The 19,725-nt window shown below is 47.2% G+C and overlaps 5 protein-coding genes across 5 annotated transcripts; 2 read left to right on the top strand and 3 right to left on the bottom strand.

Moving 5' to 3' along the window:
- Positions 1 to 6,214: 6,214 nt before the first annotated feature.
- Positions 6,215 to 6,648, top strand: N7478_001318 (uncharacterized protein; the record flags this gene model as incomplete). The annotated part of the gene is made up of 2 exons (XM_056917533.1): positions 6,215 to 6,442; positions 6,496 to 6,648. The coding sequence occupies 2 exons, from the start codon at positions 6,215 to 6,217 to the stop codon at positions 6,646 to 6,648; spliced, it is 381 nt and encodes a 126-aa protein (XP_056785413.1).
- A 402-nt stretch (positions 6,649 to 7,050) lies between these two features.
- N7478_001317 (uncharacterized protein) lies at positions 7,051 to 7,589 on the bottom strand (the record flags this gene model as incomplete). The annotated part of the gene is made up of 2 exons (XM_056917532.1): positions 7,051 to 7,367; positions 7,424 to 7,589. 2 exons carry the CDS (start codon positions 7,587 to 7,589, stop codon positions 7,051 to 7,053), a joined length of 483 nt encoding a protein of 160 aa, XP_056785412.1.
- A 941-nt stretch (positions 7,590 to 8,530) lies between these two features.
- Positions 8,531 to 9,060, top strand: N7478_001316 (uncharacterized protein; the record flags this gene model as incomplete). The annotated part of the gene is made up of 2 exons (XM_056917531.1): positions 8,531 to 8,680; positions 8,737 to 9,060. 2 exons carry the CDS (start codon positions 8,531 to 8,533, stop codon positions 9,058 to 9,060), a joined length of 474 nt encoding a protein of 157 aa, XP_056785411.1.
- A 394-nt stretch (positions 9,061 to 9,454) lies between these two features.
- N7478_001315 (uncharacterized protein) lies at positions 9,455 to 11,840 on the bottom strand (the record flags this gene model as incomplete). Its single annotated transcript, XM_056917530.1, has 3 exons — positions 9,455 to 10,918; positions 10,980 to 11,308; positions 11,405 to 11,840. The coding sequence occupies 3 exons, from the start codon at positions 11,838 to 11,840 to the stop codon at positions 9,455 to 9,457; spliced, it is 2,229 nt and encodes a 742-aa protein (XP_056785410.1).
- A 5,893-nt stretch (positions 11,841 to 17,733) lies between these two features.
- N7478_001314 (SANT/Myb-like DNA-binding domain-containing protein) lies at positions 17,734 to 18,930 on the bottom strand (the record flags this gene model as incomplete). The annotated part of the gene is made up of 1 exon (XM_056917529.1): positions 17,734 to 18,930. The coding sequence occupies one exon, from the start codon at positions 18,928 to 18,930 to the stop codon at positions 17,734 to 17,736; it is 1,197 nt and encodes a 398-aa protein (XP_056785409.1).
- Between the last annotated feature and the right edge of the window lie 795 nt (positions 18,931 to 19,725).

The following is a 19,725-nucleotide window of genomic DNA, read 5'->3' as shown; positions in this document are numbered from 1 at the left end:
TAGAAAAAGTGATAGAAAGTACTATTACAAGGACTCAGCTTGGGAGGGAGGACTTCGTGAACTGGCCCGCAGTCCTGATACCCGCGTAGTTGGATTAAGAAATCCGAATCTTCGGGCGATTTCTATCACAACCGAGCGAGTATCATCTGTCGGTCTAGTTGCACTCTCGCAAGGCACTCTCCTGGTGGAACTTGGCTCAGATAAGATCAAACAATACGTAGTCTGGATGTGGTACTGTCTAATCCCAGTCGCACGTTTCCCTAGGTTAGAATTTCTGGGATGAATCACTGTGGGCCTGCGAGGCTTTTCGTCACAAGAGCACCGCAACAGCATCACGTTGAAAAAGGACTTTGTTACGAGCAAAGTCAACTGCTCATATATATTTCCTCCATGTGCCTCCGACAACAGATAGCATATATTAGCATCTGACAGTCATCCCACTCTTGTTTCCGTTCCGGTGGAGGCATGGCATCCCAAATTATCTGTCCACTCTTCACACTGACGATGAACAAACTGCCAGATGTTAGGTAATGTACCCCTGCCTTCTTCGCCCATGTCTGATAAACCTTCAGCATATATTGCTGAAAATTCGGTCAAAAGTCGTTCAATTCTCCGCTGGAACGGTGTTTGATAGGCTTCGGATTGGTCCATTGATAAAGAATCTCGATTGGTCGGCTGAGGCCCCGGCGAACGTGGTTTTTCGATCGGTTTGTGTGATGAAGAATGGTTCCGGCGCAAAAGACGATCTTTTTGTCCCCTCAAAGACCCGGGAGAACGCCTAATTTTGAACTGTCGATAATAGTCGCACGAGAGGTCCTTCCAAGATAGGCCTGCGTGTGCCTCTAGCCATCGTAAAAGGTTTTTTTTCTCCCAATCTGACCACCCCTGCACAAGTCGCGGCATTCTTGATTTGCGTCAGATAGGGGAGATCTCGCACGGTTGAGCAGGTTGGACGAAATCACGTTTTACCAACATACAACGGAGCGAGAATCTGCCTTGAAAGAACCACGACCGGATTGACTCATCTCAGGGTCTGGTTTAAATCTGTCTGTCCCCTCGGGAAAAACGTATTTTAGATACCCTGGTTCAAAGAGTCGTTGATTTACTATGAAAGTGCTTAAGATCGTTTAGTAACCGTAGCCGGGGGTGTTCACTGCATATGATAGGAGAAAAGGCCATAAGCAAAGACAAACTTGTTTTCGTTGGTCAAACACCCTTGAAAGTTGAGGAGCAAACAACGGTCGACTCAACGTCGGATGCCCTGTAATTTACGCTCACTTGCCTCATGCCAAGCCCTTCGGTCCTACGCACACGAGAGCATTTGCTCTCTCAGTTTCCTTCTAAATCACAGTTACTTGAGCTGCTTTGCTATGCCCCAAGAGATAGTAGCGTACAAGGAACAACAATATCCCAATTTAATTTCGAAACTTTTGGTATGTCATCCTCTTTCTACACTTGAGGGTGATCTGAGCGGCTCACTTATTGTCAATTCCAAGCCACGATGGATACCATTCTCATGAGTCTCTCCTCCCAAGCTGGGGTCATACTGTTGGAAAACATGGACATTGTGGAGGTTGTGTCTATGTTCTCTATCGGCGCTTACAATGCCCTTGAAACTGCGATCGTCACTTTCAATGTCTTTGACAGGTACCGTGGACTGTACTTCTGGAGTATGCAAATCGCCTCGTGGGGCATCGTGCTGCACTCCATCTCGGCCATGGTCCGGTTTGTCTCCCAGCCATCTGGTCTTGCAATGTCGATCCCATTCCTGCTGAGTTGGTGCGCCATGGTGACTGGTCAAGCTGTTGTGCTCTACTCACGGCTGCATTTGGTGGTTTTCGACAGATACAAGATGCGCTGGGCTCTGTGGATGATCATTATCAATGCAGTGATCTTGCATATCCCAATGAGCATCTTGTTTCTTGGCATTGGCCAGGGCAATACTCATTTCGCCCGAGCCGCTGCCATTTACGATCGGATCCAGCTGACAGGCTTCTGTATACAAGACCTCGTTTTGTGCGGGACCTACATCCGACAGGCAGCACGTATCATGAAGCCGATCACGGCGCTTCGTGATTGCGCGGAGAGGCGCATCATGGTCCACTTAGTCATGGTCAACACTTTCGTGCTCGCTCTCAACCTTCTCCTTCTGATCGCCGAATACAAATTTCATTTTGTTCAGATCAGCCTCAAAACGGTAGTGTACAGTATCAAGCTCAAAATTGAGTTTACTGTCCTCAATCGCCTTCGCTCCTTGGTCAAGTCCGATCTTTCCAACCAAGCGGAGAGCCCGGCATCGAGAAATTTCTCGCGTCAAAACTATCCTTCTGGGTCAACATCTCCCCATGCTGGCCTCAGCCAGATGGGAGCAGTCTCCACCCCCTTTCTGGATGTAGAAATTCCCGACTCACTTCTCTGGCTCGACCCCAGCTCCAGCTCTTCCCAAGAATTGCTAGAGACTTCTCATATCTTCTTTAAGGAGAAAATCCTCGTCTCTACGGGATCTATCGGAGGTGAAGGCTGGGTGCGTGGGCCGACAGGGAAGTTCACTGAGGATCTTGATGACTGCCGAAAGATGTCTTCTGTGGAATGAGTACTGCTTGGCAGAGCCTCGGCTGCAATGGTTTTGTGGGAGAACGAGCAAAGTTTGTTTATGCACATAGCCTTTTTTGAAGCAGCAGATTCTGAGTACTCTTTCCATTTGATTGACTGTCACTCCAAGGCCAAGAAATGAAATTCATAATCGTCCTTTCTTTCGCTCAAATATCCTGTTCATGTAAATGGTAATCTGCAGAGATGCCTGAAGCTCCCCTCTGTGGCATTCCTTCGTAAAACCATCATTAAGATGGAACGTACGGGACTAAGTAGACAGGGCTCTTAATATATCGAATATTAACCGGGACTTAGCATAAATCCAAAACACTGTCGCTGACGAGGAAGATTCAGCGCGTACACGTGTGATCCTGCTAGCAACTGATTCTAGACAGTGCAGAAGAAGTTGGTGCTCGTTAGCTGGCCTTTCATGAGGTGTTCATGCTGCTAAGAAGTCATTTTTTCGACTAGAATGTGCTAAAATGCTCACTGACAGTTCTCACCACTATTTGATGGCAGTGACAAAAGTGACCTTGCCAGGTCGGATGAGGAGTATGGCTGATTCTTTTTGGATATATATTGATTGCAGTTCCGCTACTCATTCTAAAATCTTGTCCATCAAGTGAACTATACAATTCTTCGACCGGTAACCCTCCAGAGAAGCACCACCTACCGTCTCAACCAGTCAAAACAATTCAACATGGTCGCCAGAATTTCCTACAGTTCCCGTCATACCGCACGGCCCCTCCAGCCAGTTCCGCCTGGGAAGAAGCCTTACGACCATTCTCGCATCAGAATAAAGTTGCGTTTCAGCGAAAGAATTGGATGCCTAGTAGCAAAGCAAAGCATCGTATGTCACCAAAAGACAGAAACACATCGCCGCCGTTGGCATTTGCTCCGCCGTAATACCGCCGACCGTGAGGCGACCCGACTCGATTGGATGCTCCGACTTCGCCCGATGCCACACCGAGTGTGCTAAATGTCTCGCAGTGCATCTGGAGATTTTATCCGTACGGTCGCTCGATGCAACTCGATTTGTCTGGCCTCAAGGACTCAGACTCTTGGTGACTTATTTCGGAGGCCTGAAATATCCAAAAGAAGCCGCTATCTCGGTATGAACTCCTTCGTGCCATTGATGTATGTATTTTACACAAGCCTGTTTTGAATGAAAGTACGGCTGTCTTGAGATCTTGCAATTGGGAATGAATAATATAGACACGTGCTTGGCTGTAGTGACCCATGATCTCCACATTGAAATACTCAAACAGTTCATTCTTTTATTTAACCAAAGATTTTTGAGCCTCAATGAAAATGAGAAATCGAAACAAATTCAATAACAAAAAAACATACAGTATCGCATACAGATCCTAGCTTTGTCTCCAGCAGCACACTCCAAAGCCAGCTCGCAACTCACTGTAACAGCGGCCCCTCAGCCACAATCGATGAAAGACGGTCGCTTTTCGCGTAGATTTAGGCTGAATGACTAGACGCAGCAGGCTACGATAGCTCCCAGTTAAGTCATTCGCGCAATCAGCACTTGCATCACCTCGTGCGAATAGATAATGAGTGCAATGGTAGTCATCAAGCACATGGCATGAAAGCTAGGCCTCCAAAGATGCGGAACTCCCAAAGCCTCCAACGGCTGCAACGTGTAGATGACTAGCCCGAGAACCTTGCTGGCCAACAACTTCACGAATGCAGTAGCGAGGGGGTCCAGGAACGACGCTGGCCCCGCAAGAGCATGCATTGTTGGCATTAGCGCTAGCATGGTGATGGACAGGATATCAAGAGAGATGCTGGAGCGTGGGGTCGACTGTCTAATTCTCACTTGAAGATGACCTAGTGCAACTGCTGTCAAGCCAACAAGATAGCCGAGATGTGTCCAAGACCAAATTGGTAGGAGAAAACCCGCTGCAGGCAGCGCAGTCGCCCATATTGAGATAGTCCCCACGAGCTTGATAAGACCACTTTCACTTGCCAGTGGTTCGTCTGTGATGATCTCAATCACATAGCTCAGAGCTGCATATAGATAACAGGATGCAATGCTGACAGGGAAGAGAAGAATGAGCACAGCTGTGGGAATCAGATCCAGGGAGGTCGACAGATGGAAAAGAAGAAACTGAACTGCGTAGACCAAGAAATAGAAGAAGCCAACACTGGCGACGATGGCGCCGCAAAGGCAGCTGGGAAGGCGATTGTTATTCATTGGGGAGTGAGGAGGAGACTTGCTCTGAGAAGGAAGACGGCGGACTGAGTCTCAATATATAGGCTCGAAGTCTTCCTCACTGACATTCGGTGCTCATCTCAAGCGTTGATCTCCGCGGAACGGTGACCCACCGACTAAACACAGAAAACGCTCTGTTGAGTGAGCATGTGTGCTGGATTTTGTGGATGAACCACTCAACTTGACGGGAGGCTTTGGATATTTTTATCTACTGACTTCATCTCAGGCGCATAGAGACTTCAACTCAATAGTAGAGTTAAGCCCAACTGTCCAGTGACTAATTTCATTGCCCGCATCATCTTACTTTTTACATATAACAGGCCCTGCAATATGCAACAGCTCATTGAATTATCGCAACAGATTGGTCAGCAGCAAATCGAGAATCGCTACCTGCGTGAATGTTACAAAGCACTCAAGATACTGCAAGAGAGCACGGCAGACTTGATCAAGATACTTGACGAGCTTTTTGAGTCGCAGACACGGGATTCTATGACTTCCATCTATACGGAAATCTTCCGGCTACAAGAAAAGACATATCAGCTAGTGACGCGTGTGTGCAGAGCCCAGGAAGCATGCGAGGAACTATGTCCACTTCATTTGTCAAGCTCCGCTCACCAACAGCTAGCGCCCATCATACGAATGATCATTGATCAGAGAGCTCTAACTGCTCACGCAGCCAATTTTGATTGCGAGTCCCTGCCCTGAGGTTTTGAAATATTGCAGATATTGATGCAGGAGACAACGGTGACAGGTGACTCGATCATCATGTATGGTAGAGACATATGCTCTGAAATGCAGTGAGATGTAGTCCTTTCTTTCATCCTCGAATCATCACTCAGCCTGGAGCGCGTCAGTCTCAAGAAGTTTCAAGAAGGGATAGGGTTCTTTTCCTGCTCCGTGGATGCTACCCATAGACTGAGCAACTGATTATTATTGGCTTATATTTTCATTGAATGAAATGCACACGAGTTATACATTCGAGCTTACTAGCATGTCTCCATTAAACAAATGCGGGCAGTGAAAAAGTCAGAAGTAAACAGGCGTTCAGTAAACAGGTATTTAATAAACGGGTGTTGGGTAAACAGACGGTCAATAAACAGACGGTCAATAAACAGACGGTCAATAAACAGACGGTCAATAAACAGGTGCTCAGTAAACAGCCGTTCAGTAAACAGGCATTCAGTAAACAGGTGTTCAATAAACAGGGACAGTAAATAGCCGCTCAGTGAACAGATGCGCTCGATAAACCAACGGCCATTTCCAATCACAAGAAAAATTCAGTCCGAAGAAGCAGGCCACCAATACCGACATTCTACGCTTATAAGGGGCCCAGGCTACCATTCTCTATCACTGTTCATTTCATTTTCCTCAACTTTCAGTCCAACTCTCACTTGACTAATGGCTATGCACCCGAAAAACGAGCTTTTTACCACCTTGTCTTGGCCGGACTACCCTGAAGAACCTGTCACTGCCGACGAATCGTCTTCACAGTCAACAAACAAGAACACCCCGTCCGAAAATACCGAAGACTATAACTTTGTCATTTCCGATGAAGCTACCACTGAATACTCGTCGAGCGTACCAGACTCGACCGGGCGGGACTGGTCCAACGAGCAGAACAAGGAGGTAAGACAACCATCTATTCCAGTTCCGCATGACCGAAACTGACGTCTTTTTAGCTTGGCCAATTATGGCCAATCAAAGCTATTGCAGTGCGTCGCGTGCAAGAGGAGGGATCATACACTCTCAACTACTTGGTGCTATGGGGGTCTTGGGAGGAAGAGCCACCCCGAGAGGAGCACTCCATTGGGACGAATATCCCATTCAATTGAGTGGCCATGAAAGAAGCTGTTCGTACTTAGAGCCGAGTTGTTTGGCTCGTTTTATTCGCAGATATTTGCCATGAGACAGATGATGTACCGTCGATTAGAGAATATATCAGCAAAATCAAAATTGTTGTCCATTTAGATATGTTGTCAAGAGCCAAGAACGATTTGAAGCTACCTGATCGTCGCTACCAGGACTTATCACAAATCTATATTCACCTTTCAATGACTCAGAATGCTCGGTTGATATCGTAGAGACTAATTACGTCAATCAATTTTCAATCTTGCAAGGCCTATTTAAACTTTGAGAGCAATAACTTGAGGACGAGAAAATATTTGAGTCTCATGAGCAAAGCCATGGATTTGACAGCAAAATATTTCGCAGGTCCACCTAAAGCAGAGGATGTATTAGCAGTCGGTCGCTAGTCCGGTCGTGTCGCCTTGAGTCGGGGATGGAATTTCCGTAGGACGCGCAACGGCCAGGGTTCGAGTGTGGGACGAAGTGGCCGTCACTCTCTCGGTGGTGTTTCGGCCAACTGTGCACTCACTCCCGACTTGGAGAGACGCGTCGATTGTGCAACTGGACGCCTGGCCTTGCAGGTTTTGGAACCATATCAGGCCAGTATCATCGAGTTGAACGGTCGCGACCGAGCGTCTGTTCCTGGCATCGTGGCCACAGATCGAGACGTTCATGAAGCGCGGCTCGTCTGCCACTCCTGATTTCACTGTTGGCGAGTGGCTTGTTAGCAATAGTCCAGGATGCATGGAGATGCTTTCTCACAGTCGCATGTTTTGCCTTTGAGATTCCCAATTGGATCCGAGGTGCCCGTACAATCCCAGTTGTCAACTGAATAGATACGGCATTTTCCATCGACATCGTAAAGCTGAAATCGGCCCGCAAGGGCCAGGGGTAGGCCGACAGTGAAGAGATAAGGAACAAGACGCATGGTGCTAGACTTGATGGGTAAGACTGGATGTGCGATGCTCGCTTTTATGTTCTTTTCCGGTAAGACAGGCTACGCGATTTGGAAGGCCTAACGTGATGAATGGCGTGTTCCCAACTTCCAGTTCAACCCGCATGTTTGACCCAATCGCTGGAGCCTCATCTTCTGTCTGGCATCAATATAACACCATTCCTTGCCTCCAGGTTTCTACATATTGTACTTGATTTGCAGAGTAAGGCTCCATGGAATATTTCTCACGAGGTGAGAAATCATGTTTGTTTTTAGCGCTCTAATGGCTAAGCTCACTATCTTCGTTCACCTCATATCCACTGTTTTCCCCGAAGCCTATTGAATGGGTCAGAAGATGTCAAAGGTTATTGTTCTCCATTCTTATAATCTAAAGATACTAGAATCAGGCTCACCTACAAGTTAAATTGGCTGGCAGGCGCTATTGTATTCTTATCATGAGACAAGCGTACCTAGGGTCCGGCAATATTCCGGTATTGGTGTATTTTAATGGATGGCATTTTACCCATCAGAAAATAAGCGGGTGATTTTATGCTTCTAAGATCTAGATGAGCGTTGCGTCACCCTGTAGATGTTGATAGCGGCCAGGTCGAGGACCCCGAAATTCACGATTGTAAAAGCAGTCGAATTGAGCATTTCCAAGTTAGGCTTGGCAACTGGGAACTTCAACCCATGGATTAAGTTTGTTGGTGAATGAAGTGTTGAAGTCCACCGAGGCGTTTACTCAACGTTGGGAGACCGCACCTTGCAATACAAAATTGACTTTCTTGATCACTCTCTTGGCAAACATTCTGTTATTGCAAAGCCCGACGGCCAAAAAGAAACATATATATAAGCGCTCAAACTGCGCTGCTACTATTCATTCATGATTCAGATTTTATTTTCCGCATATTTGAGCCGCCACCAAATTCTACAAGATGTCCTCGCCTATGGACCGAAAGCATTGTCGAAGCCCAGACCCATTGATCGATTATCCAAACAAAAAGCCGCACGAGTTGTCTGAGGATGGGGAAGCCTCGTTCTCGAAAGCGGAGGTGCTTGACGGGAGCCCCAGTAAAATCCCCCAGGTGAGTGTCCTGTCAAGGGAAATCAACTATTCTTGCACACGTACTGATGACCGCAGCAATCCCAACCCATTGGCGCTCTGACGGTGCAGATAAGACAACTACTGGAACTCGATGGGTCCATCGCGGCACACGGCCTCAGCCTTCTAGATTTGTACTTAGCTATGTGGGAGTGTTATATCGTGAAGTCCGCCCAGGATGTGCATCTAGCGGATGAAAACAGTAAGCTTCAAATCTCGCATGAATGGCTCATCTATGAGAGGGATCTTCTCAAACAGCAATTGCGGGAGATGGAGCTCAATCTGGAGGATCGGAGGAAGAAGGCAACTCACCTTCAGCATACCCTGCTTCAATTTACGCGTTCATGTACCTTCAAAACCTGATTTAATCTATCCTCAGTCAATGAGATTAATAACATATGCCGGAACAAAGCTTTCCATATGTATTAAAGCTGATCAAAGTAACATGATATATCAAGAACTTGAACTAGACTTCTTTCTGGGGACATTTCAATCCTAAATCAAATTTTCAATGGATAAAGGAATATAATGTCTGCGCCTTGAAGAAGATTCGGTACGTCAAATGCGCCCGGAATTGTCTGTCGGGATTTCCTTTGAATGCGCAGTCTATCCCGGTATCAACAAATTTAAGCACCAATTGACAATCACTCCCCTAATCCCAAATTGAAAATATAAATCTCTAGCAAAAGACATCACACATCAAAAATTGAATCTAATTATACGAAATTGAGATCCTGCCACCTCCCTTTTCCGACAATTAAAGGGATGAAAAGCTTGTATGCCTTGATGCCGAGTCCATTGTTATGCGGTCGCGGGCTCGAAGAGCCTGTTCTTCAATAAACCGTTTTGCTCTCGTATTCAAATCATTACCTGCGTCGTCTGAATGCTCTCTTTTTCTCTTGTTATTGATTGATGGCCCGAGACTATCCTCATTGTTGAGACTAGCAACTAGCTGCGAGCTAGCGTGAGTTGAGTAGTAGTCAAAAATATCTTGTGGTGGGATAGAGCGCCCAGTGTCCATTATTTCCACTCCAAATGAATTTGCATCTAGCTCAGTACTAAATTGGTGAATCCACTCAAAATCGTACGGCATCTGTAACTGTTGCTGATCCCTTGATAGCCCCGCGAGGTTGAAGTTCATGATCACCGGGCTCGATTGGGACTGACTGGCTGAACTCGACAGTGTATATGCAGAATCACTGATCAGCCCCCTGCCAGGAGTCGTGTTCCATGAGCTCGGCTCGTTGGATGTGGATTCACTCGGTTGGTCGTGCCCATTCACTGGACTGACTGTCTCGCTTCTGAGAGGAGGCTGGTTCGATTCCACCTCCACCTGCGCTTGTTGCAATAGAACCTCATAAGTTGTTGAACTAGTCCCGGTGGCAGTAGTCTGAAGATAGCTGAAGAAGGCATTGAAGACGGACTGGCGCAGGAATCCGGCAGTCACGCGGTCAGGCACTGATCGCTGGCGCATCGAGCTGGCTGTGAGGGCGAATCGATCTGCTCTAGCGGAATTGGAATAAGGCTTTCCACATCGCTTGGGGGCTTCAATCTCATGCTCCGGGTTCTCGGGAAATTCGCATGGTGGTGGGGTGGGAAGTGGCATGGTAGGTGCCGCAGCGGAGTCTCCATCGGGGGCTTTAAACCCCCGAATTCTCAACAGAGCAAAAAAATGCCGCCAAAGTTCCGCTGCCTCTATTCCATCTTGTGGTACCTGCTTATCGGATTTCAAGCGGGTGTGACCAGTCATTTCGAACCCGTATTGAAAGCTGAACCGCCAGAGCTCCAGGAGACCCTCTTCGAGCCGTTCCTGTCGTACTGGAATCGTCCCCGACCGCGCACTATCCCATGTAGCACAGAGACCAGCGTCAATAGTGGTGGCTGTGTCATTCGGAACCGGCAATAAGGCTTGTTTCATGACGTTCTGAGCTACCTCAAGGTAAAGACGATCTTTGAAAAATGTTTTTAACGTGGGGATTGGGTAATCGATCCTGAGGAGGTTTTGCCAGACCTCATCACGAACTTGATTATCCAGATTGGCAAAGAGCTGCCCGTCATCCATTCGTTTTTGGAGAAACTGTCGATCTCTCTTCGATACTTTCGGGGCACGAGATTCAAGAAGCTCAACCGTCACGCCATCAATATATGGAAGTAGCTGTTGTCGCCCCCCAACTATTCTCAGGAATGTTTGCAGGATATGCTCCCAGTAGCAACATATGGCCTAGGTGTGAATATATGATCAGCGCGATGCTTTTGGGAGCTCGATAAGAGTGTCGACTCACCTCATCACAATGCATTGCAGTGATTTTATGGAGAACCCCAATACGCATGGCCTCCCACAGTCCTCTAATCGCAAGCAAGGCGTTCAACTTATTGTGCAGCTTTGCATTCCTGAAGAAGTTCCGCAGACCTTTCTCTTTCGAACTTCGTGTCTTTGTGTTGAGGGCAGCCCACCAGTCGTCAGCTGCGGAGCGATTAATGTGACCATCGAGATGCCCCTCGTAGTAGTTGATTCGCTCATAAGCCAATCCATCTGGGGGACTGAGATCATTAGGGATCCGTTCCTTCAATGAACGAACAAATCTCTGTTGGATTATCCCTGCGGCGTCGCCTGCAATGATACAAAGCCCACGATTGTGCTGATTAGCGCGATTTCTTTTTATTAGACTGTCAAGAGCATTCGAAGATCCAACAGATCGTCACTTACCAGAGTCCGTGTCCAAAACATAGACATCAACAATCCACCACTGGTCTGGGCCCTTGAGCCTGATCTGGGCTGCGTTGATGAGACTCTCGTGATCCAATGCGCGTAAACGGTACCCAGGCGAAATCTGCAGATGGGGCACGTCAAGGCCTACTCTGGAATTCTCATAGACCGGTACAACTTTCGTCATCCAATCTTCCGACGAGACTATTACGGGCACGTGGTTCTCTCGCATAAGTCGCTGGCAACCTTGGGCTTTCATAAGTTTTTCGAGTCTGGTGACGTTCTCGTGGTTATTCATCCAGCTCCTAAATCCTTCTTCGAACGAAAGGAAGTAGAGAGGTACTTTTGCAGTGACTTGAAAGCAGCGTGATCGGTACGCGTGCAACCTTCTTTCTTCCTCTTCTATTGTATGCTGCTTTCGCCATGAATTCGCCATTGCTATTGACAGAATCTCTGCGATGAAATGGTCTGGTCGGTAGGAGTTAGTGTACTTATAGTATCATTTTTCTGTGTTCCAATAGGGCATAATCATTTTATTAGATTTATTATACCACCAATGGGGTCCGGTCTCCAGTTTGGCAAGACTTTGAGTGGCAGCCACATTTTTATTGCGATACTAGAGGACTATGAATATAATATTGAGTCATCACAAGCCAAAAGGTTTTTGTTTAAGTGGGCAACGCCAGCGCCGTGACACATGCTTTCAGGCACTTTTAGTACGGAGCCGTAAAAACATGAGGTATCTACATACTCCACACACGAATTGTAATTGACATTGGCGATTTCTTGGAGGCTCGCTGATATTTCAAGCGATCTGCATGCGCTGCCGCTGGAGATACCGACTTTGCGTTGGAGATGCGAAACCGTGATAGTTCAATATTTGATCTACCGCATTATTTTTGGTGTCAATCCCGCGGAGATTGGGTGATCAGACAACGGATTCAGCGTAGCTCGTCTTCAACTGCGATGGAAAAAACCCACAAGCTCACCACTTCAACGCGTATGAGCCGACCCATCAGTATGAAATAACTTTCACACGTAAATCCTCTACTCAATATCTTGATGGATTCTCAGAGCAACATTGTATCTTCAAGCAGCGGTGTATTTAATACTTTGATACTACATATTACCTCGCAGCTATTCGACGATATTAAGAACCTTGTCACTCACTTTTTCTTCAATACTGCAGAATTGACGAGGGAAAAAGTGGTGGACTTCATTTTTCTCAACTTAATGCAGCACCAAAAAGTATTTAAGACTTGATTTTGTCCTCTGGGTCATTTCCAATGATCAAATATCCTCTGCGAAAGATGACTCGTTTCTCAGAAGACTTAAGCGGCCAAGTTGGAGACTCGTCCCTGAAGGAGACCACAGCTACACACCATCTGACCATTGAGACCGAGACTGGCGGGGTTTCTTGGAACACTGTCCCCATGCCGTTATCGTTGATTTTGCCAACCTTTGCACCCTTTCAAAACCTCACCGGGGGCATGCCCAATATAACTTCTTTGGACAGTGCACCTCAGATCACCTCAATTGCAACAAACCCTGAAAACTCGGCAGCCTTAGGATCAGCATCTTCGTGGGGCTTTTTAATCTGTATTTGCGTTTTGAACGGGCTCTTGCGCATTCTTGACGGGTGACGGTCCGTTAAGCCCAGGACTGGGAATCTCTATAGGCCCCTTGGGGGCTGCGAAGGCAATCCTTCAGAATAAATCAGAAAACTACGTGAGGAGAAATGCGGGGTCATAAGCTTGTGCTTATCTTCATGGCTGCCATGGAGCTATCCCTACTTCCCAGGTGGGAGCAGGTGTCTTTAGTCTAATCTGCATAAGTATGATGCAAATTTCTCTTGCCCGGCCTACATCTTGGCTCATTGTACGCTGGAAATGATCTCGGGATACCAAGCCCAGTCGATATTGATGCCTGCTCTTACTCTGGCTATCATAAGTAGACTGTATCTAATAGTTCACTTTCAATGGCCGTTGCATTTCTACCACTTCGACTTTGCTTTCTTTGTCGCCTCTATTATCTTCCTCGCTGCAGTCTCTGCTGTTTCATGGAGCGAAATCTAGAAATCTATGCAATGTGGTATCAAACAGTGTCATGGGTGACACCGGCTTCTCTCAACGCACACACAAGTGGTATGTCTAGGGAGCCACCGTGGTAGCGCAATGAACTGACTCTTCAGCTCCTCCGGTTCCACTCCCAACAAGGCGAGAATCCAATAATCCCAGTTGTGTTACTGAATATATATTCACTTTACGCCATGGGCTCCAGCGTTGCAAAGATAGCAAGCTCTATCGTTTGGGCCTTTCACCCAACACAAACCCACGATTGACAATGTTTTATTTTACTTGTACATGAGCCTACCTGCATCTAAATAACACAACACTCTTCAACACTCTTCAACATGAAGCCAATAAACCTTCGATCTATCGAAGCATCAATTTTTGAGTTCATAAAATTCCATGTTGGTTCACTTCCTCATAACACAGTCAAAATTCAACGTTGAGGCCGTCGCTGATATCGACATCGTGAGATGTGGAGAGTCCGGTGATCAAGTGTTGGTTTTCCTATCTTCACACTGGCCGTACGTAGTATAAACATAAACCTTAATAGATAATTCCCCTATAAAGAGCGTCTTTTGGTATATCCGGCTCACGAATTTTACAGAAAAATCTTGCAGATACACTCAATCACCGGCGATGACTTCAATGACAACCAGGCTGTTCAAACGTCCTCCAGTCAGAAAATCAATGCGCCAAAAACAATGTCGCCGCAAAACAAACCTCATGAAAAAAGCCTTCGAGTATAGCAAGATGTGTAACGCAGATGTATGCGTAGGGATTCGCATGCGAGATACAGGTCGGGTACATATTCTGTCGGCCGATTCATCTGGGTTTTGGGCTTTTCTTACTTCAAACTTGGTATGTTGCAATCTAACATTGAAGCAAAAGGATAAAGCTAAGGTAGTATTTCAGAGCTCGCACTACCCCACACCGACTGTGGTAACCGATCAGAATTTCGAGAGGGGCAATAAAAGCACAACAATCACGCATGCGTGATAGAAGATTCAGGATGAAGGTGATGGTTGTCAGAATCAAATTCAGTACTTTGATTTTTGTCACACTGTCATTAGTGTCATTAGGCTCATGTGACATTGCAAAAGTATTTTGAAATTTATAAAAAGTCTCGTCGGCCCAAGCATCAGAATATTAGGTCACAATGCCCTACATGTATGAAGTAGACGTGTATTATACAGAGAGATAGTAATTCGTTCAGGTCTATGTTGATTATGAAGAATGGATAAGATCTCACTGTCCCCGCGTGCTCATTGCTAGGCTGACGCGGAAACATTACAGAGTCTCATAAGACTTCACCTATTCTAGGGACCTTCAATGGTTTGGATTTTGTTACCTGACTGTCCTCAAACAAAGCAAGCATACGTAGGCTCTTTTGTCCCTTGCGCCGGTTAAAAAAAACAGAGATAAAGAGGCTTGAGCAGTGCTGATAATCTCAATATTTTACTAGTAAATCTAGCAATTCAATTCATGATATTCTCATCGAGGTTACATCCCGACCTTTAGAACCCTGGATTTTTTTCTGGACCCAAACACTGTAATCTGAAAACCTTAAAACCCCTTTTTTCAACGAAATTTCAATTTTACAGCATCTGTTTATAGTATGTATATATTTTGAAACAGCGACATTCCATTAAATCTCAAGCGTGAACTAATGGGATGTGGGATAGATTGGTATACCGTATACTTACTGAACAGCTATAATTAAGAATTTTCCATGGGAAGGAATCATCATTTATACCCACCTAAAAGAAAGGGCGAATAACGTACAAATGAGTGACGTTCCATGAGGGTTTAAAGGGTGATGCACATGGGGCCTCGCAAGCTTTAGGATGGGGTGACGGATTTTGGACCCAAACGAGGTTCCTGCGCGGCCTGTTTTTTGACTCGGCCACATGATTAATTGTGCTAAAAAGTCAGAATCGAGCCCGTCAGTGAAGTATTCAAGCTTTGGAAGTGTTCATATATAGAGACAATTGTAGATTCAAGTATGGAGTCTCGACATCTAGGCTTTTCAGAAATGTTACATCGGTTGGGTTAAGACGTCGACCCAGATAGGGCTGAGTAGGCGTTGTGAGTCACTGAGAGAACGGAATCTAAATACGAGGGGTGATGATCAAACGGATGCAGAAGGCGGTTCATTTAGCGGTCTTCGCAGCGGTGAAAGGAGAGACGCCAAAAGGCGGTGCGCTGATCGGTGCCCTTGGCGGTGAGAAGGGAATAACCTGTGTCTTCGTCCGGCGGTGTAGAACAAGACCGGTCAGGGCTAGATGCAGGAAGCGGTCGGCGTTGCGGTCGTGCAATCGTGGCTCTCAGCGGTGAGGCTGTGAACAATTTTCAGCAGGCGGTCTGTCGAGCGGCAGGATGCAGGGTAAAGGACCCAAGGCGGTGCTCAAGGCGGCAACTTGGACTTCAATCTTAGGCGGCATGCCATGGCGGTGTACCAGAGCGGAAGCAGTGCACACCGACAGGCTACAGCTACCTAGTGTGACCATCGTTACGTTGCGGCAGTTAAGATCTGTAACATACTATTTGTGCTCTTGAAGTTTTGATCATGTGGCCCATCACTAGTTGGATTGTATTTTGGAAAATGCCGTCGGTCAAAACTTGTCCCGATCTTATTTCGCACAGCGTATAAGAAAGTGTATAGAGTAGATAGATCATACTTAGAAAAGAAAGGAGGAATTTAGTAAGAATATGCGTGCAATTAGCCATGCCGGACTAGGCTCCAAAAGGCTGAAAAGGCAGGAACGAGGGTCAGCGTCGGCCTAAGTAAGTACTTTTCGCTTATGGGAGCCGCTCTCGGTGGAATCAGCTGCAAAAATTGCTTTTGCAACCTCATTGTATGGACGGCCGGCCTACGAGTCGCTAAACAGCTTCTTTAAACCTGCGAAGGCCCCAAGACCCCATAGCATACCTAGTAACGTGTCATGGATGTCTTATAGTACGCCTTTCCTTCATCCGTACCCTCGATCACCAGCATTTCCACTGTTCGGATACCACTGGCCTTGCTGACAAGTTTGTGCCAAAGCTTAGGTTTATCATCATACGGCCTACCTTTACATCTTTCTGGCAGCTCATGCGCATGTAGCCATCGAATTCAAGCGGACAGTAGTTCATAGTTTGTGAAGTAATTATTTACAGGGAAAGAATGGTTGTGTATCAGCAAACCAATATACTCTCTCTTTCTTCCTCTGCGTGCTAGTTCAAGACGGCGGTTGGATTTTTAAGCCTCGTGCTCCAGTGCACTTGTATGGAGCCTTTACTTCTCCCAGGGAATCTCTGGCTAAATCGCGTGACCACTTCCGACCAGGCCAGATTTTCCTCCTTCCTAAGCTTTACCAGAAGGCGATCCTCTTCCGCAGAAAAAGGAAGTCCTTTTCTCGAAGTGCGAGAAGGCTCTACGTCGACCGCGTTGGCATCCGGTAATGATTGCACAGAGGGAGTCAAAGGATCTGCATCGCCTGCGACAAACCCTAACGCTGATGCGTCATGTGAGTTGGTTGAACGATGGAGGCATTGGGACAAAGCACCCTGAAACAGCCAGGATAAGAACTGCAGTTGCTATACCGTCTTATACCTTATCTATTGTCAATCGGGACGAGCCCCTCATCTTGAATTGCTGGCTGATGGCGTGGCCCCGTATTTCGTCGTGCAACGCTCTGCAGCACGGTTTGATCTATCATTTTTGCGAGAAACCTGCCCCAGTAGAAGTATGGATAGACCAAGTAGGTAATTGCTTTCTATGTGGTTGGTATTCCAAATGGAACGCGTCGTGTATCTTACTGCTTACTGTCTCCTTCTCCCAGCGAATAACTGTGCTGATGCCTGCAGTGCAACCATTGCGGACAGGGGCATACCGATCTTTTTTTGGCTAAAATCGACGCTTCCTGTTTACGCCGTTGCCCCAACTGCTTTACAACTCTCATCTACTATCGCCATCCTTCACGAGCAGAGGCGACCAGTATGAGAGACTAAAAATGGTGCTGAAGCCTCTAGAAAGAATGTTTCTTCCCTTCTCAAAGTCTATGTATGACCAGTGCTGTGATTGAAGTAACACGTCATCAAAAGCTGATTAGATTTATGCGTCGACGGTTCATGAAAATCACACAGACGCTCCGCCTCTATGAACTGACGATATAAAAAACGGCGTTGTAGTCTCACAAAAGATATATTCTCTCGAAAGAGTGTACTCTGTACATGGCAACGCAGAATTGAAGAAGATGGCATTTCACTTGGTTCCCGCTAAGATGATCGCTGTTTTTTTATCGTCGTGCTCCAATAGACCTGTATGGAACCTTCACTCCTCCCAGGAAACCTTTGAAGGAATCGCGTAACCACTTCCGACCAGGGGAGAGATTCTTCCTCTCTCAGCTGCACCAAAAGGCGTTTCTCTTCTAGTGACCAGCGCAATCCTTTTCTTGAAGAGCAAGTAGGCTTTCCGTGGGCATTTTCATCGCCTACGCTTGATTGTTCAGCCAATGAAGCCGTGACTACTTCTTCTCTCTCGATGCCCTTCGATACTGATGCAGATTTCGGATCAGAGGGCAAATGAAGGCATTGCGACAAGGCACCCTCAAATAGCCAGGATAAAAATTGGAGTCGCTCTTCGACCGGTAGAGAAGAGAATTGATCAAGAAGAGCAGAGAACGAAGTTCCAGGGGGGCTTTTTGCTCGGGTTCTTCGGCCAGTCCTGTTCATGTGGCGATTGGCCACGACGACGGCAACCTTGCTGACTTTGGAGCGCTGCCGCCGAGGGTTCGTCGCCCTTTGCGAAGATGATCGCAAGCTGGGATCACGAACCCTTTTATCTGGCAGAGAATAAGGGGACACAACGTCCGAGGTCTCATTTCTTGTGGGGTTCTGCTCAATATCTGGGGAATGATAGTCGTCCAGAATCGCCGGATCAATTGTTGCGTCGGAACACTCGCGGGCGAGACCAGAAGTTCCAGCATTGCCAACATGAGAGCGCTGACTGGTAGTGCAAGCGCGCTCTGAATAGTACGGTCCAAAGCCGAGCGAGTACTGAGACTCCAAGCCTAGATCATGACAGACCATCGGATGGTCCTCGTCTCCAGAGCTTGGTAAATCCTGCATTTGCAAGATGTCGTCGAATTCGAGCGCATCAATTTCGGGGTTAACGCATGATGTCTGATCCTCCACATCGGACTGGTGCTGAGGATCTGTCTCCTGTGGTGGGCTATCTCTCAAGCAAACCTCCGACGGCGGTCGGGGAGGAAGGGGGTGTCGCACAGATTTATGAGAGTGAACATCTATGTTCTCTGAAGCCGAGTTGCTGGAATCAGAGAGAGGTGAGGTGGCGGTGATCGAGATAGGAGTTGGATATCGACAAATATCGAGCGAATTTCGCGAAGGCTGCACTTTATCTTGGAAAGGGTTCCACGGCCGGAAAGACTCCAAGCGAGAACTATTGAAAGCCATATTGTCCAAGAAAAAAATTAAAAAGAAGAAAGGGCAGCTGAGCGAGTTTCCTGCATGTGGAGATTGGGACCACTGGTAGAAATAGAGAAACCGAGACGAGGGCTTGGGTAGGGGGAGAGGTACCGGGTAGAGTGGGAAGGGGAAAGTTGGGGAGAACTTGAGAGGCTTGACTTTGAGATTTTGCCATTTGCGTGGAATCGTAGTCTCTTTTATAGACCGTGAGACGTAGTCGGCTTTTTCACCGCGCAGGAATGACCAGCTCCTACAGCCCATGCCGCTGCATGAAAATTTGCGAGATTACGATTCCCGCACCTGCGGACCTAAAATCATCACATATCTCGCCAATGGCCCACGGCCAAGTAATCCACGGCCAAGTAATCCACGTTCACGCTCGTCCCCAGCTCTGTCCTCCAATCGCCAGGTTGCCTTATCGGAGGGGTCTTGCCCGAGTCTGACCAGGAATCCACCTCATGATGAAGCATTGACATGGGTCAGGCGAGTGTGCGGGATTTTCGCTATTGGCTCTCATCACCGTGGCATGCTGTTGATTTCCATCAATTGGTTGCGAACGGCCCGGAGAAGCAGACGATGACGACAATGGTGAGGCCAGGGCGTTCGAAAGCATGCGACAGAGCGTAGATCCACAGCGCCAGAACGCGATGTAACCTTGATGGGGCGTCAGATGAGGCGGATGGCGCGGGGCACAGATTGTTGAGGGAAGCCACTGGGGATGCGTCGGAACAAGGGAAGTCGGCGACCTTCAACGGAAAGGTTTTGCGAACGGCAGGCAATCGA

Source organism: Penicillium angulare (assembly GCF_028827245.1).
Source record: "Penicillium angulare strain IBT 27051 chromosome Unknown utg000001l_segment0_segment0, whole genome shotgun sequence".
NCBI classification, from domain to species: domain Eukaryota; kingdom Fungi; phylum Ascomycota; class Eurotiomycetes; order Eurotiales; family Aspergillaceae; genus Penicillium; species Penicillium angulare.
The sequence above is the reverse complement of the archived record's forward strand: the minus strand, read 5'-3'. Positions and strand labels throughout refer to the sequence as shown.